At 61.5% G+C, this 16,038-nt stretch overlaps 2 protein-coding genes across 2 annotated transcripts in view; one reads left to right on the top strand and one right to left on the bottom strand.

Moving 5' to 3' along the window:
- Positions 1–4: 4 nt before the first annotated feature.
- On the bottom strand, positions 5–6,953 carry RNPEP (arginyl aminopeptidase). The gene is made up of 11 exons (XM_062013879.1): positions 6,462–6,953; positions 6,002–6,142; positions 4,795–4,943; positions 4,161–4,277; positions 3,807–4,042; positions 3,005–3,118; positions 2,723–2,835; positions 2,293–2,401; positions 1,635–1,859; positions 1,194–1,336; positions 5–260 (listed from the first exon to the last, which is right to left on the bottom strand). Exons 1-11 carry the CDS (start codon positions 6,951–6,953, stop codon positions 96–98), a joined length of 2,004 nt encoding a protein of 667 aa, XP_061869863.1. The 3' UTR covers positions 5–95.
- Positions 6,954–7,489: 536 nt separating this feature from the next.
- Positions 7,490–16,038, top strand: part of NAV1 (neuron navigator 1) — a 65,516-nt gene continuing 56,967 nt past the window's right edge. Inside the window, 1 exon segment of the mRNA XM_062013386.1 lies at positions 7,490–7,558. Within this exon segment, the coding sequence (XP_061869370.1) occupies positions 7,541–7,558 (18 nt within the window). The 5' untranslated portion in view covers positions 7,490–7,540.

Raw genomic sequence — 16,038 nt, 5'->3', positions numbered from 1 at the left:
AGCAAAACAAACTGCAGACTTTAATAAGGGAACAGATGCAGTGGGAGAGGGAGCTCTGAGGGAAAGCCCCTGCAGGGAGCAGGGCCCAGGCTGCACTAGGCCTCTGCTCCTGCCAAGCCCAGGATCTGCTTCACGTAGTTCTGGACGTTGACGTGGAGCTGAGGGGCTGTAGCTGAGAAGGTTTCCATGGCCAAGGCCCGGGCTGGCTCCGGCCCAGCCCACATGGCACGGTACAGGGGCAGAGTGTACTTCTGCTTCCCCTGCAGAGACACAGCGGGGTCACCTCACCCTCCTCCCTGCTCCAGGGGGTGAAGCCCCCAGGAGCCCCACACCCACCCACACCACCTCCAGCATTACCCCACTCCTGGCCAGGGAAAGGGGATGGGGGAAAAATGGCACCGTGGGCAACCTTTGGCACTGCAGCACCTGCAGAGGGGAGACCTTGGCCTGGGAGAGGGAGCAGGGCCATGCAAAGCTCATCAGGTTCAACCAGGCCAAGTGCAACGTGCTGCACATGGGCTGGGACAATGCCCACTGTCAGCACAGCTGAGGGGATGGGTGTGTGGATGGAGGGATGGGTGGGTTGGGTGGAGAGCAGCCCTGCACAACCTGGGGGTACTGATGGGTGACAGTGGATCGTGTGCATTTGCAGCCCAGAAAGCCAACTGTATCCTGGGCTGCATGAGCAGGCTGAGGGATTCTCCTCCTCTGCTGCATTCTCCTGAGACCCCCCAGCAGGACACTGTGTCCACCTCTGAGATACCCAGAACAAGACAGACGTGATGGGGTTGTTGGAGCAGGTCCAGGGAAGGCCATGGGAATGGCCCAAGGGCTGAGACAGCTCTGCTGAGAGAAGGTGCTGGGGAGACCTGACTGTGGCCTTTCCACAGAGGTGTGTAAGGCATAAAGAAATGTGCAGTGAGTGTGCTGAGGCACTGGCACAGGTTGCCCAAAGAAGCTGTGATGCCTCATCCCTGGAAGTATTCAAGGCCAGGCTGGACAAGGCTTGGAACAACCTGGTCTAGTGGAAGTTGTCCCTGCCCATGGCAGGGGGGGTGCACTGGATGATCTCTGAAGGTCACTTCCACCCCAAACTGTTCTGTGGGTCTAACAAGAGCAAGAGCCACCCCCTGACCCCAACTCTCATCTGATGGCACACAGACAGGCCCAGCCACTGCTGCCCAGAGACAAACCTGGCTGTGGAGGAAGTCCTTGACCTTGCTGTACTCAGCCTCCAGGTTGTTCTTGAGGATGATCTGGCACCAGCGGAGTCGCAGCTCAGCGTTCTGGGCCTTGGAGATCTTTGGATACATCTTGCTCAGCCTTTCCACGTTGCCTGGGAGAGGAGGATTATCAAATCCCTGCAGGGCTCTGCCCCCAGCTCCCACAGCCCCTGCTCCCAGGGGACCCTGGGCACACATCTCCTGGGATCCTCCCTGAGCCTCCACCCCCAGCTCCAGGAGCACCGTGGCGGTTCCTGTGTTGGGCCTCCTGGGGCCAGGCAGCCCTGCAGAGCCACGTGCTTGGGATGCCAGGTGAGGTGACAGCATCCCACCAGCGTGTCCTCACGTTGTGCTGGACCAGGGGATGTCACCCTGTAGGCACCAAAGCCCTGGAGGTGCCCTGGCCCTCACCTCCTGGCAAGGGGGATTTCTGCAGGATCTGATCCAAGAAGTAGACCAGCTGATACGTCCTCCAGCCCGTGACATCCACAGCTTCAATTGCCTCCATGTCCAAGCCCTCAGCTGCCCAGAGCTCTGCCAGCTCATCTGCTGGCTTCATCAGCTGCTCCCCTGGCGAGAGGTCGGGCAGGAAGGGCGGCCAGCCCGGCGTGTTCAGCCAGCGGTCGAACTCCAAGCCTGCATTGAGGAAGGCAGAGCTGGGACTGCTTTGCTGAGCTCCACAGAGTGCTGCTGCCCACACCTCCTGCTGCATTCTCAGAGGGCATCCCCAGCACCTGCCCAGAGACGGTGACAAGCAGAGACTTAACAGGGAGAGGCCCTTTAGTCACCCTGGGCTCTGTGTGCAAGCTCAGCTGTCTGCAGGGAAAGTCCACGGAGCAGCACCTGAGTGCAGAGCACAGATTGGGTTTGTATGGACAAAACTCCATCTGAGAAGCAGGTGCCCAGGTCAGTGCTGGTCTGGGGCCACACAGAGCTGGTGGCTGTGTCAGAGCCAAGGGCAGCAAAACACACCCGGGGGCTGCAGGGGACATGGGGCAGCTCCAACGCCCACTGGTGCTGGTTTGCCAAGCAGTGCCCCGGTCCCTGGGCAGGAAGGCACCGTGCTGACCTGGGATGGAGTCCACTCCTCTCTCCTTCAGCTCTGGGAAGTACTCCAGGAAGAAACCAAGGGTGTCATCGGCTGTGATGCTCTGGAACTTGAACCGGTTGACGTAGGCCTGCGGGAAGGGCCGGGGTGTGATGCCTGTGCTCACCCCTGGCACTGCTGCCCAGCCTTCCTTCTGCTCCATCTCACGGGGGCTTAGCACTGCAGAGCCCCCACTGACCCCATTCCCTGTGCAGGGGCTGGCCAGACCCCACATCCCCCAGGATGTGCCTGCTGCCAGCACAGGGACGAGCTCTGCCCTCATCGTGTTCCCCTCCATGAACATTTCTGTTTCCCACCTCCCTTTCCCCAGCCACCCTGCTCAAGGTCCCAGTGTACTCTGGCCTCCTGCTCTGGGGGGTTTCTTTTTGACTTGGCACTGACTGGTACCAACCTGGAGGAAGGCATCAAACTTGCTCTGGTCACCCACCAGATGGGCCAAGTAGCTGACGAAGCAGTAGCCCTTCTCGTAGGGCGTTTCGTTGTACGTGTCGTCCGGATTGACCCCTGCAAAGAGGGGAAACTCAGACATCACCTGCCTGCCTGAAGCACAAAACCCTCCTGTGCAGCCAGATCTGTGCCCAGCACCAGCCTCTCACATCCCTCCTGGAGCCTTTGCCTCACCCTCCCCTCACTTCCCCCTGTCTGGCTGCAGGAGGATGGGGCTGCCCCAGACCTGGCTCGATGGCCACGCGCAGCTTGTTGAGCGGATGATCCTCCCCGGTGCTGTCCATGTGCTGGCGCAGGAGGGCCCTTCCTGTTGCAGCCTCCAGGCATGTGTAGGCTGAACCTGAGCAGAGACAAGCACGAGGTGCTGGGAGACCCCAACCAGACCCCTACAAGCTTCCAGTGCTGCTACAGGAGGGAAACAGCATTGGCTCATGGGGTTGGAGAGGAAGAACGTGATGAACAAGGCACTGGGATGGTGGAGCTGCAGAGCAGCACAGCCCCCAGGTAGCAAGAGCTTTTTAAATTGATCTGGAGGCAGTAAATGGCACTGGGAGCACCCAAACTGCTGAATGTGACCATGTCCAGGGATGTCTGGCACCAGATCCCCGAGGAAGCAGGAGCAAGCTGAGGATGGGCACGATGGCAGTGCCCACGTCCCTGGCACAGGGCTGTGGGTGCTCCATCCCACATCTCACCACGGAGGCACGTCTGCTGCTGCCACAAACCCCCCTGGGGTGCTCCAGGCTGCTGCTCTTCTGAGCTACAGCACAGGCTCCAGCCCCAGCCCTGCACATGGTGCTCAGAGGGATGAGCTGGGCTGCAGCATGTGGGCTCTGCATCATGGCACAGGTCCTGCACCCACACGGGTCCTGCACCATGGCACAGGTCCTGCACCCACACGGGTCCTGCACCCACACAGGTCCTGCACCCACACGGGTCCTGCACCATGGCACAGGTCCTGCACCCACACAGGTCCTGCACTATGGCACAGGTCCTGCACCATGGCACGGCCAGGGGAGGCCACGCACCGTAGACTTGGGTGGAGATGCGCCTCTGGGCGTACATGGTGAAGCCCTCGTTGAGCCAGAACTCGCCCCACGTGGCGTTGGTGACCAGGTTCCCAAACCAGCTGTGGGAGATCTCGTGGATGATGACGTCGGCCAAGGAGCGGTCCCCAGCCAGGAGACAGGGCGTGAGGAAGGTGAGGCAGGGATTCTCCATGCCACCGAAGGGGAAGGAGGGTGGCATGAACAGGATGTCGTACCTGCAGGGATGAGGGCTTGGGTCAGCCTCACCTCCTCCTGCAGAGGCAGCTGGGGACAGAGAGATTGCTCCCTCCCTGGCCCCAGGGAGCGAAGCACTTAGGGAATAAGAGGCTGTACCTGCCCCAGACATAAGGTCCAAAGAGCTTCTCTCCGACTGCCAGGAACTCCTCAATCACCCCGTCGTACTCCTTCTTTGCAGCCTCGATCAGGCAGGGCTCAGCCCAGACACGGCTCCTGGCCAAGGAGACAAGAAGAGGAGGTTTTACCTGTTAGTGGACTTTTACCCTCTTGCTTCATCTAACAAAAAACACACGTGATTATCCCACAGTAAAATAAGAGCCTGCTGATAAAGGCGGCTAATGAGGCTGGCACTGCAAACTGCTGCAGTTTCATTCCTTGTCTGAATGTCCAATGGCCTTTACATTGTCACTGTGACACTGAACCAACCACTGGCCTTGGGAAGAGACCCTCTGAGAACAGGGACCCCCTGCTCTCACTCTCGTGCATGAGGGACAAATGAGCAGAGCCAAGGACACCCTCAAAGTTGAGGAGACCCAGCACTGAGGCTCCTCCTCATTCTCAAGAGCATGAAGCACCCTCAGCCACAGGCTAACCAGGGCTGCTCACAGGTGGCATCTCCACACCTGCCTGTGCCCCAGAGCCCAGCGTGCAAGGAGCAGACCAGCAGACAGCTGCCCTGAGACAGGACAGCAAGGGAGTATCACCAAACAGCTTCTCCACAGGCACTCACCTTGGGCCAATGTCAGCAGAGACAATGTCCCCGACAGCCAGAGCGATCAGGTAGGAGGGAATCGGCTGGGACATCTCAAAGATGAAGGTGTTATCCTTCTGCTTCTCCCATTTTGTGGCACTCATCACAGCTGTGAAACCCTCAGGGACCTGAATACATAAAAACACTTAGATCAGTAAGGTACAGAGTGGGACATGGGCTAACCCAGCCAGGGACACCATGTCTGAGGGAGAACACGTCCAGCACGCTGAGAGTGGCTGTGTCCATGGGCACTGGAGGTTTTGAGGCACTGAGCTCCAGCCTGGGATCACAGCTGCTTCCCTGTGACAGCATCACTCAGCACTTGGCCTCAAACACAGTCTGGGTGCAACAGTGGGACACCCAGAGCTGCCCTGCGAGGTGTCAGAGAGATAAAGGAACGCTGGAGTTGCAGGTGCTGAAAGGGCAAAGGATCCTGCAGATGCTGGCTCACCTCCCATCTCTTACACAACAACATGCTTTTCCTGCTCTGGAGACAAAGCAGAACCTGTGGCTGATCCACCAGCCTGGGCTGAGCCCTGGGAAGCTGATCTGATCTCTCTTCTTCCAAACATGTGTCAAGCCCCTGGGGTTTTCTCGGTGCAGAGCATCACACCAGGGCTCTGTGGCAGCCAAGGCCCTCACTCACCCATCACAGGGGACGCTGCCGAAGCTTCAAGGGCAGAAATTAAAGCAAGAGGCTGAATGCATAAACCTTGCCATCACCAGCTGATGATGCAGGGCAAAAACAGGGTTTTCTGTGACAATTAGAGGAACCACACAAATGCAGCAGCACGAGAGAAGAGAGGTTTAAACACCGAGTTGACCCTGTCAGCTGCTATTTTAGCATCAAGCAGCAAGTACTTCAGCCACAATCCGCTGGGAGAGAGGAGCTGCCCACAGGAGCAGGTGACTGCTGAAAAGAGGTGCCCAGCACGTGTGGCTGTGCAAGAGAGCAGCTGGGGTCTGCTTGTATTCATCTGCAGATGAATATGAGAGAAGAACTGGAGTGTAAATGAATTCTCTCTCAGTGCTTTCTCTACTGGGGCCCTGTGGTGGAGGCTTCGAGTGCCCTGATGTCTTGGCAAGACCAGCTGCCTGACAAGAGAACCTGCAGAGGGTTTTGCTCCCACAGGGCGTGAGGGGGGTGGCAGGGGCTGCACCCCCTGCTCCCGGGGCCGCTGCTCACCTGCACCGTGGCTGAGTACGTGCATTTGACTGACGGGGTGTCGAAGCAGGGGAAGAAGGATCTGTTGAGCACAGCCTGGCCTTGTGTGTACATGTAGGGCTTCTGCTTGCCTGCTGTCTGCTCAGGAGCCAGCCAGCACACCTGGGCGGAGGGAAGGAAGGGAGAGACCCCCGGGGTGAGGAGGCTCCTTGCACACGGGTGCTCTCTGCTGAAGAAGCAGGGAAGGGCTTTCTCTGAGCGGGAGGAGAGCTCTGTGCACCCTGAGCCCGGTGTCCCCTCAGCTGCCCTGTCCCACTGGCTCCCCACCATCCTCTGATCACCTCAGACCCCCATCCCCTGCGCCCTCCCTGTTCCCCTCAGCTCCCCCATTCCCCGGTCCGCCCTTCCCCTTCAGCTCTCCTGCTCCCCCCGTCTCTCCCCATGCCCTGTCCTCACCCCGCACCCCCCTCGCTCCGCTCACCCCGGGCCCCTCTCCCGCCTCGTAGTCGATCTCGAGGCTGATGCGCTGCCCGGCGCGGGGTGGCCGGGGCAGATGGACCACCAGGGCACTGCCGTAGGAAGCGAACGGGCGGCTCTCGACCGTCAGCGGCGGTTCGGGAGGGTGCCCGGGGCCGGGCAGCAGCCCCGCACGCCGCACGGCCAGGCTGGGGTGCGCGTCCAGCACCAGCGGCCCCGCATCGTCGCGCGCGCAGCGCAGCTCCAGCCGCGCCGTCCCGCGCAGCCGCCCCGCGGCCGCCGCGCCCCCGAACGCCACCCGCAGGGAGAGGTGCAGGTGCTGCAGCGACCAGGAGCCCGCGCTGCCCGCCGAGGCCGCGTCCCGCACCGCCGCCATCGCCGCTGCCGGACGAGAGGGGCGGGACGGGGCGGGGCGAGGGGCGGGATGAGACGGGAAGGGGCGGGAGAAGGGGTCGGGGGGGTGTCCCGGAGTAAATGGGGGGTCGGGGATGTCCATGGAGGAGGGATCCGGCGAGATCGCTGGGGATCCGAAGAGGGACCGTGTTGGGATCCGTGGGCGAAGGGTCCCGGGGGTGTCCCTGGCGAGATCGGGGTATGGGGAGGGGTTCGTGGAGGGATACGCGGGGGCATCCCGGGGCCAGGGCAGCCCGTGCGGGATCCCTGTCTCGGGCTGCGCCTCCGGCTCCGGGTACCGCGTCCCGGCAGCCGAGCGGCACCGGGGGCTGAGGCGGGGGCTGAGGCGGGGCCGCCCCGCACGGACCGAGCGCGGCAGGGACGGCCCCGCAGCCGCCTCTCCGTGCCCTGGCCCGCGGGGCTGTGGGGCCGGAGGCGGGGACCCCCGGGGGCCGGAGCGGCGGGGCCGGGCACAGGCCTGAGGCTCCTCCCCCGGCCGGCCCCGGGGCCCGTGGGCGCTCTGCCGGGCTGCGACCGGCGCTGCCCGCGGCGGGACGGGCGCGGCGAGCGGTGAGTGTCCCGGCACCGGCCCCGGGGGCGCTGCGGGGCACGGGGGGGATCCCGCGGGGACGGGCAGTGACAGACGGGACCCGCCGCTGGTGATGAGGGACTTCCCTTCGGGGACGGCAGATGATGGGGGGCGCCCCGGTGAGGAACGAGGTGATGGGGTGATGGGGGACACCCCTTCAGGGGGTGATGGGGTCGCGCTGCGGGAGCCAGCGGTGACACGGGGGACACATCCTGGCCGGGACCGGGGGTGCCAGGCAGTGGCTGTGAGCTGTGGTGCTGCCTGATAGCGGGGGCAGTCCCCCTGCGTCCCCCCCTCTGTGCCCCTCGACGTCCCCACCTCTCCGTGGGGGACCCTGTATCAGCAACGGGATCCTCAGTGTGGGTGGCCGTGGGAGCAGCATGGTTGGACTGGCAAGGAATCGTGTCCCTAGACACCACCCGGCCTCGGCCGTGGCAGAGGGGGGCTGCAGGAAGCTGCTGGTGCTGTTTGTCCCTGCCTCACTTCCCCAAACCGGCCCTGAGGAAGGCAACAGTGCCAACCAAGGATGACGGGGGGAAACTGAGGCACGGGGGCTCCTGAAATGGGCGATGGTTCACCAGAGGGATGGCCTGGGATGAGCAAACATGCCTCATGCCGCCCCACATCTCCTCTCTGCAGGCAGAGCAGGTTGGTGCTGGCAGCTCACGGTGTCTGCCCTCATTCCAGGCACGGGAAGGTGCTGTGGGGCCACAGGCACCCATGGGTGCTCCCTAGACGGGTGCCCAGGGCCGTATGGCTGCAAATGCTCTGTGTTGCCTGGCGTGGGGACAGCAGGGAGGGCAGTGGGGACTTTTTAAAATGCCATTTTCACCAATCCCAAAGGGGCTGGAGACCTGATGGCTTCTCCCTCCCTGTGGGGTGGCCGAGCATCCTTGCAGTGCTGGAGCCTTCCCAGGCCCTGTGCAGCTGGCAGTGCCACAGACAAACCTGAGAGGGCACAGCACAAGGGGAAAAGTTAGAGGTGACTGGCACAGACCGTGTGCCCCATGAAGCAGACCCACAGCGTGTGTGTGTGTGTGTTGGGGCTCCTGTTTTCCTGGATTTCACCTAGGAAAAAACCAACTGGGAGACGTGCCAGGCAGGCTGGGTGTGCCACGCTGCCTGTCCCTGGCCAGCCCTGCCCCATGCCCTGGCTGACCAGAAGTGGGTGAGTGCTTGCCCCCACGCAGGCAGCATTTGCCCACAGCTGGGGTGCTGCCCACTCCCCCTGGGGTTTTGCTGCTCACATCATCGTCACCGGTGTCATCCCTCGTGTTGGAGATGTCATCCCCGTGTCTGGATGCTCCTGAGGGGGGGCCACAGGGTCGGGGGCAGCCCCTGCACTCCCCCAGCACGGTGTGTTGGTGTCTGTGTTGTTGCAAAGTGGGGTTGGAGCCCCCAGTTTTGGGGCTGGGGAAGCTGAGTCAGGAAATCCCTGCTGGCCTGGCCGGATCCTGGCTGAGTCATTTCGCAGGCGCTGAGTAACTGCCCGTGCTGAGGGAGTGCAGGGCTGCCCACAGCCTCCACGGGTGGGCTAGAGCTGCCTGCTTTGCCTGCTCTGCCATGAGTCCCTGCCAGCTCCCCTTTGCCCTGGCATCATCCAGCTCACAGCCTGCACCCATTTCGGTGCCCTCCTCACCCCGCCAGCCCCGTGCCTCAGTTTTCCCTGCAATGTTTTCCTGGGATGAAGGGGCAAAAGGCTGGATTTGGACCTCCTGCACACCCCTGGCCCAGCGAACCACCTCCTGAGGAGCCAGGGTAGGTCTGAATGGGGGAGAGATGGGGTGGGATGAGGAGCACAGGGCTGGGTGAGCTCTGCTGGTTGTTGGGAGAGGGAATGATGTCCCTGGAGTAGGATTCTGCTAAGGGAGTCTCCAGACTGAGTCTTGATGTGTGGGCACGGGGCCGGGGCTGGGGGCTGGAGCAGGGCTCAGGGTGCATGGGGGGTGCTGTGGGGTGATCTGTCCTGCCTTGCTGGTGGGAGGTTATAAATAACTCACCCTGACACGAGGTTCTTTCCTGCTGCCCCCTCCCCCCCTGCAGCCCCACGGACAGGAAAAAGGTGTTTCCTGCTGCGGCCGGGACCGGCCCCTGGCCCAGGGGAGGACGTGGGGCCTGGGCCAGGGGCTGAGAGGTGAGGGGGGACCAGGTGACTCCCCCTGGGCTGGTGCTCAGGGTGCAACTACTGAGACTGGGGCTGGCTGGACCCCTGACCCTGGGGAACACTGTGGCCCCAGGATCCCCCGTCAGCCTGTTACCTGGCTGGGATGTCCATTGGGTGACAGCTGGGGACAGCACCCACCGTCCTCCCACAGCCCTTTGTACCCCCTGCAGGGGGACAGTGGCAGGGATGGGTCCCCAGGGATGGAGCAGCTGGGACCACGCTGGCTCTGCCTTCTGCCCTGTGTGTCCGCAGGGAAACCCCAGCTCATGTCACCCATGGGCAGGGTCTGTCCCCAAGCCCAGCGGAGTGCCAGCCCCCAGAAACACTCCGGGGAGCTGAGACCTGCCAGGGCAGTCGGTGGCCACGAGCAGTGACAGGGCTGGTGGCAGCACACGTGGAAACTGAGGCAGGGGCTGCAGGCCCTTGGGTTGCCAACACCTCTGGGTCCTCCCCAAATGCTTCCAGGTGACAGAGCAGCCTCGAGCTGTCCCAGCAGGCCCCGATGGCTTCCCTGGTGCTGGCGTGGCCTGAGCCCTGCTCATTAGTGATGTCTAACGAGCTTTGTGAGACGTGCTCCGGGCTCTGCGAGGTGTCACAGAGGCTTTGCCCCCGGGTTAACTGCCCGGATTTGGGGATGCTCGGGGGGAGAGGGGCTGGAGCAGTCCCCAGCACTGAGCACCCACCCAGCCCCAGCACTGAGCACCCACCCAGCCCCAGCACTCAGCACCCACCCAGCCCCAGCACTCAGCACCCACCCAGCCCCAGCACTGAGCACCCACCCAGCCCCAGCACTCAGCACCCACCGCCGCTGTGACGGGAAGTGACACTAATTGGGGAATGTGGGATTTTCATTGACTGGGGGCGGGGAGAGGTCTCGGCTGAGCGGAGCGAGGCGGAGTTTGGAGCTTTGCTTTGGTGCTTTTAACCCACCCCGTTTTCCGCCACGATCTCCACGGCTGCAGCCACGCTCAGCCGCGCTGCCGGAGCTGCTGCTCACAGCGGCTGTGTGCCGGGCAGGATTTGTCCGTGGCAGGGATGACGCCTGGAGTCTGGGTGTCCCAAGGCATGGCATGGGAGGGAACAGGTCGGAGGGCACAAGGGCTGGCGGCCTCCTGCCATCGGGATGCGGGAATTGGGCTCCGAAGGTCTCGACGGCTCTGCGGGCAGCGGGTTTGGGGCCGGCGCTCCAGTTAACACCTCGCAGTATTTGCTTCAATTCCCCAGATCCCCTCACTCCCACGGAAGACGGGAGGTGGGAGCTGGAGGAGCCGGGTGTGAGCTCGTTCCCCATCCCCATCCTCGGCCGAGGGGACTGTGCGGATGCGGACGGGCGGCGTCACCTCCGGCAGCGGAAACTCCCCCTGCTCGGGGCCGGGAGCTCGGTCACGCTTCTCCTCCACCCCCTCTCCTCCGCTGCCCCTCGCCCCGCTGGGTTCTGCGTCCCCCTCGGCAGCCACGTTGTTGCGACACCCGTCCCGGGGCACAGGCACCGCGGGGCGGGCGAGAGGAAGGGCAGGAGGGCTGCCATCCTCACCCGGGCTCAAGGGATGCTCGAGGGATGCTCGGACTTCCCTCCAGAAAATCGGGCATCCTGTGGGCGTGATGAACCCACGGCGGCTCCATTGGCCACATCCCCTGGAGACAGGAGGTTTCCTTTCAAGTGTAGGAGGGTGGTGAGAGTAGAGGCTGCAGTCTGCTCCGGGGCGGATGAGGGCTACTGAGGTTGGGGGCGTCGAGGGGGGGTATTGCCGGCCCCTACCCACCTCTTCCAGGCACGTGTGTGAGCGGCAGTCCCCGTATCTTTGTGGAAATCGGCATTAGTGACACGCTTCGGGTTGTGCTGTTAAAGCCCAGGGACGTGGCTCCCTCCTGGCAGCGGTGGTGGGCAGTCTGCAGGGAGCAGGGACTGCCGCAACCCCCCAAGACCTGAGCAGGGAGGTGTTTGCCAGCAGCCACTGCGGATTTGCAGCTCACTGGAAAATCCACTCATCTCATTAAGGGCTCCTTGTGGCTTTTGCTTTCCATTGCAAATAGCTGTTTGTCCCAAGGGAAACCCTCTTGGGGTGGCACTAGGCGTGTGCTCAGGGCGAGCGCTGCAGGGGAGAGTCCTGGCTGCAAGAGCAGTAGATCTGTTTATTATGCGAGGGATTATCATCTGAGGGCTGAGGGGAGATTCATTCTGCTTGCCCAGGTAAGACCAGACAGGATTTTTTCGCTCACGGTGGGGATGATATGTGCCAGGATTCAGTTGGGAATTGGAGCCATGTGTTGACTTTCACCTGGTTCACGGCTTTTAGATTTGGCATCTAAAATTGCCCCAGCTTGGAGCTTGGCTGCTTTGCAAAGACTCATGCAGTGATGGCACATCCCCAGGGTCAGTGCCTCTGCTTTTGGGGCTGAAGCTCCCACTCTGCATCCAGCCCCTCGCTGTGTCCCCAGCGTTACTCACCTCACGCTCCCTGCAATGGTTTTAAATCCTTCAGTTATTTTGGGAGCAATAAATAACTCTTTTTGGGTAGCCTGAAGACCCTGCTCTGCCCACTGTGTTGGAAGGAGTGAGGGTCTCATCAGTGAGCACTGGTGATGTCAGGGGCGCTCTGCCCGTGCTGGGACAGGGGAAGACAAGCCCAGCTCCTCCCCCCGCGACTGTCACACCGCACACGGACTGTGTGAAGGTGACAGCATGTGCCGAGTTAACGCGTTTCACAGCCCCGCCGTGCAGCTGCCTCTCCCAGCAAAGCCAAAACACATCAGGGGCTTCCAGGTTTCAGGGCTTGAGGGCTCAGGGGAGGCTGTTTCCGCACAGCGGTGGTGGAGACAAACACAGACGCTGGGACATCTGCTCTCGCTCAAAAATCCTGGGAGCAAAGGGCCAGGTCCATGATGCAGCAGGAAAATGGGGCTAAACAGATGATGTCATTGGCTTTGGGGAGTTTTGGCCCAGACAGAAGTTTATCTGAATAACACCCGAGTGAGCACTTGCAGCTGGCTGTGGGATGGCTCCTGGCTGAGGGTTTGGTCCAGCCAGGACACGGTGTGGAGGAATCCTCCAGCACTGAGGTTTTGGGGAGGTTTGGGGGAGGTTTTGGGGAGGTTTTGGGGAAGTTTTGAAGCCCTCAGGAAGTGCAATGAGAAATGTTGGGTTTTGGCCACGGTGCTGGAGGCCAAAGCTCTGCAACACCTCACGGTTTGTGTACTGGAGGAGATGGCCACAGCGCTACCAGTGGCTTCATGGCTCCTCACTGGGCAGCATGGGGTGAGCAGGGAGGTCGAGGAGAGCGGGAGACCCCCAGGTACAGCCCAAACCCTCCACCCCCGGCAGACCTTTGCCTCAGGGGCAGTCAGAGGAGGTTCAATGGGGTGTCCATGGCAAGGCAGCCCTACCTCGGTCCCCAAGGGTGCTGGGGACACCGGGAGACAACAGCCAGCGCTGCGAGGGAGACAGATGGCACCAGGCTCTGGACAGATGGTACCGGCCCCACACAGGCAGCCGTGGACGGAGGGGCCGTGTCACCGCGGGGGTGGCAGCGGAGGGAGGTGACAGACACGGGCGGGGGGTGACACGGTCGGGGGGTGACACGGGCGGGGGGTGACACGGGCCCGGGGCGGGGGGGCGGAGCTGTCCAGCACCGGCGCCTGCTGAAGGTCCCGCGGGCGGTCCCGGCACGGTGCTGCCTCCTCCGGGCACCGGCCGGACCCGACCCCCCCCGGGGGAGACACGGGGGGGCCATGGGGCAGCCAGACCCAGTGTGGGCTGCGCCGTCCGGAGCTGGACCTCCGCAGATGCTGTGGCCAGGAAAAGGCCTTTGGCATCGGGGCTCGGTGCACAGACCCTCGTGCAGGACCGTATGAAGCTCCGGTGTCTGTCCCGGCACCCGGCCTCCTCCCCGCAGCAGGATCTGTGCCAGGCCCAGCCCGGACAGAGCTGTATTTCCCTGCCGCATCGGGGCTGCCGAGCCGGCTGAGGTTGGTCCAGGTGAGGGAGAAACTTTGCTCAGCGCAAGGTTTTATTAAAGTGGGTTAAGTGCCTAATGGGATTGCGGTGGAGGGGCTGAAGCAGAGATTAGCACAGTGACTATGGAACTGGGCATCCCTGCTCTGACAACAGGTAGTTTCTGTCCTTCTCCTCTCACCTTAGCCGCAGCTCATCTCTCAGCAGCTCCCCAAGTCCCCAGCATTGTGCTGGGGGTCCCGTGAGCCACGGCAGGCAGAGCTGGGGCTGCCTGGGCTCCCACTCCCACCCACTTGCCCATCTGCTCCCTGTACCCAGGAGAACCACCTGCCTACACCCAGCTCAGACTATTGAATCAGCCACCCCTGGCATTGCTCCTCTGGAGGGGCAGAGAGAGGGAAGCAGCGAGAACCCCTGGGGAAGGGCTCAGCCCAGGCTCCCAGTGACACAGGAGGTGGCAATGTCCCAGGCAGTGACAGCGGCTGGTGGGCAGGCCAGGTCCCAGGCAGGGCACGGGGGCTGGTAGGTCAGGGCTGGTGGCTGAATCAGCAGCTTGTTCTCCTCTGAAGGCTCCTTTCTGCCCCTATTTCCTCTGTTTCTCTTAGGAAAGTTTAATGTCCCTTGTGTCACAAGGAGCCTTTTCTTTGTCATCCTTCCCAAGTGTGCCGGGGAGGAGGCTGTGCTGGAGCTCAGCCATCCCTGAAGGCAGCTCGGGGCTACATCCTGCACAGGGCTGTGAGGGGCACGTGGTAGCTTCGAGAGGTATCAGCATCACAGTATCAGGATCTGTCCCTTGGCATGGGCTTGGCTCCTCAGGGTTCGTGCTGGGCTGCCCCCCTCCATTCTCACCCTTAAACACTGAGGATGCTCTGCAGTCCCTGAGCATCTCCCCAGGGCCATCCAGCACAGCTCAGCTGCAGCCACCCCTGTGCTGCTGGTCCTGTGGGCCTCTCAAGGAGAGTTAACAGTTTACAGAGCTGCTTCTGCAGCCCAGGGAAGGATCTATCTTCCTTGATCTGTATTTATCAACCTGGTTTCAGCTCCCACACTGCTAACAGAGGCCATCTCAGGGCAGGGAAACCGAGGCACAGAGCAGTAGCAAGATGCCAGTGAAGAGTTTAATACCTTTCTGCATCACTATTCATGCTGACTCCTGCCACAATTACACCAGGGACACGGGACAAAGTTTCCTCCCTGGCAGAGATCTCCCAGCTGTGAGAGATAAATGAGAAATGAATTTAATCTGGTTTATAAGAGTCACCTTGAAATGCTTTGGGAACAGAGTGAAGCACCTGTGGAGCTGTTATCTGTTCTCTTGATACCATGGAAGAGGGGGAGGTTGGATCCCTCTGGGGCATCACAAAGGAGCTGGGGGCTTTGGCTGCTCAGTGCAGCCCCAGCATGGGACTTGGGGGCAGGGAGCTGAGGGAATGGCTGTTTTCAGCTCTGCTCAGGGGACCGATGGCTCCAAAGTGGATCTGCTTTGATGCTGGGGATGCTCCAGTGACCCTTTACATGTGAAACAGGGACATGAAATGAGAGCTGGGCTCCAAGTCCCTGTCGTCATTCCTGGCTGCTGAAACTGCACGTGTGAGATCCACTTGGATGCCAGGCCAAGGAAGTAGCTCGAGCTCTGAGCACAACAGATGCCTCTTTGAAAGAGATGCCTTCAGGGATGTGCTGGGCTGTGTTTGTCCTGGGATGAAGGACATGGCTCGGCAAAGGCTGTTTCATTTGCCTTCAGTGTGAACACCCGTGTCTCTGTGGATGGCATCATCTGACAGGACCAGAAACCACCTCCTCTCTGGGCTTAAAGCTCCTCAATTCAGGGAAAACTCAAGTTTTCCAGACTTGAGGTTTCCAGACCTGAGCTTGAGGTAGCTGGGGTGAGTGCTCTCCCTCCTGCCAGGAGACAAGCATCTCTGTATGCCCAGGGAGGTTCAGCCCCAGCACCCAGGCAGGGGATCTGCTGCCCACAGCATCACTGCACCTTCTCCAAAACACCCCCGGTGCTAAAACACCTCGTCTGCCTTTGCTGCTTCCCACCACCACAGGACCCAGCAATCCCAAACTGGTACCTGGGGATGGGACAGGGCCAAAACCCCACCCAGCAGCTGGAAGTCCCAGAATGAAAGCATCAGGTGCAAATTTCTGGTGCCTGTTACCTGGAAGCTGAGCAGCAGTTGCTTCCTGAGAGCTCGGGGACACTGAGGCCCTGTGGATGGGTTGCATTAAAGGAGAAAGTCATTTCACTTTCGAGCTAATTGCCAAGGAGCTGCCTGTGTCTATCTAGGTCAGGCCATAACCTGCTTTAGCTGGGTGGTGGGACACAGCAGGATGCAGTGGGATGCAGCAGGATGCAGCACTTGCCTGCTGCAGCAGCATGTGGGGCAGGCACTGGGGGGACCTGGTCCCTGGGGACAGACTTTGGATGGGGCAGAAAGCAATCTGAAGGCTAATGAAGAATTTGTTTGGAAGGAGAA

This window comes from Colius striatus, chromosome 22, assembly GCF_028858725.1.
Source record: "Colius striatus isolate bColStr4 chromosome 22, bColStr4.1.hap1, whole genome shotgun sequence".
Taxonomy (NCBI): Eukaryota; Metazoa; Chordata; class Aves; order Coliiformes; family Coliidae; genus Colius; species Colius striatus.
The sequence above is the reverse complement of the archived record's forward strand: the minus strand, read 5'-3'. Positions and strand labels throughout refer to the sequence as shown.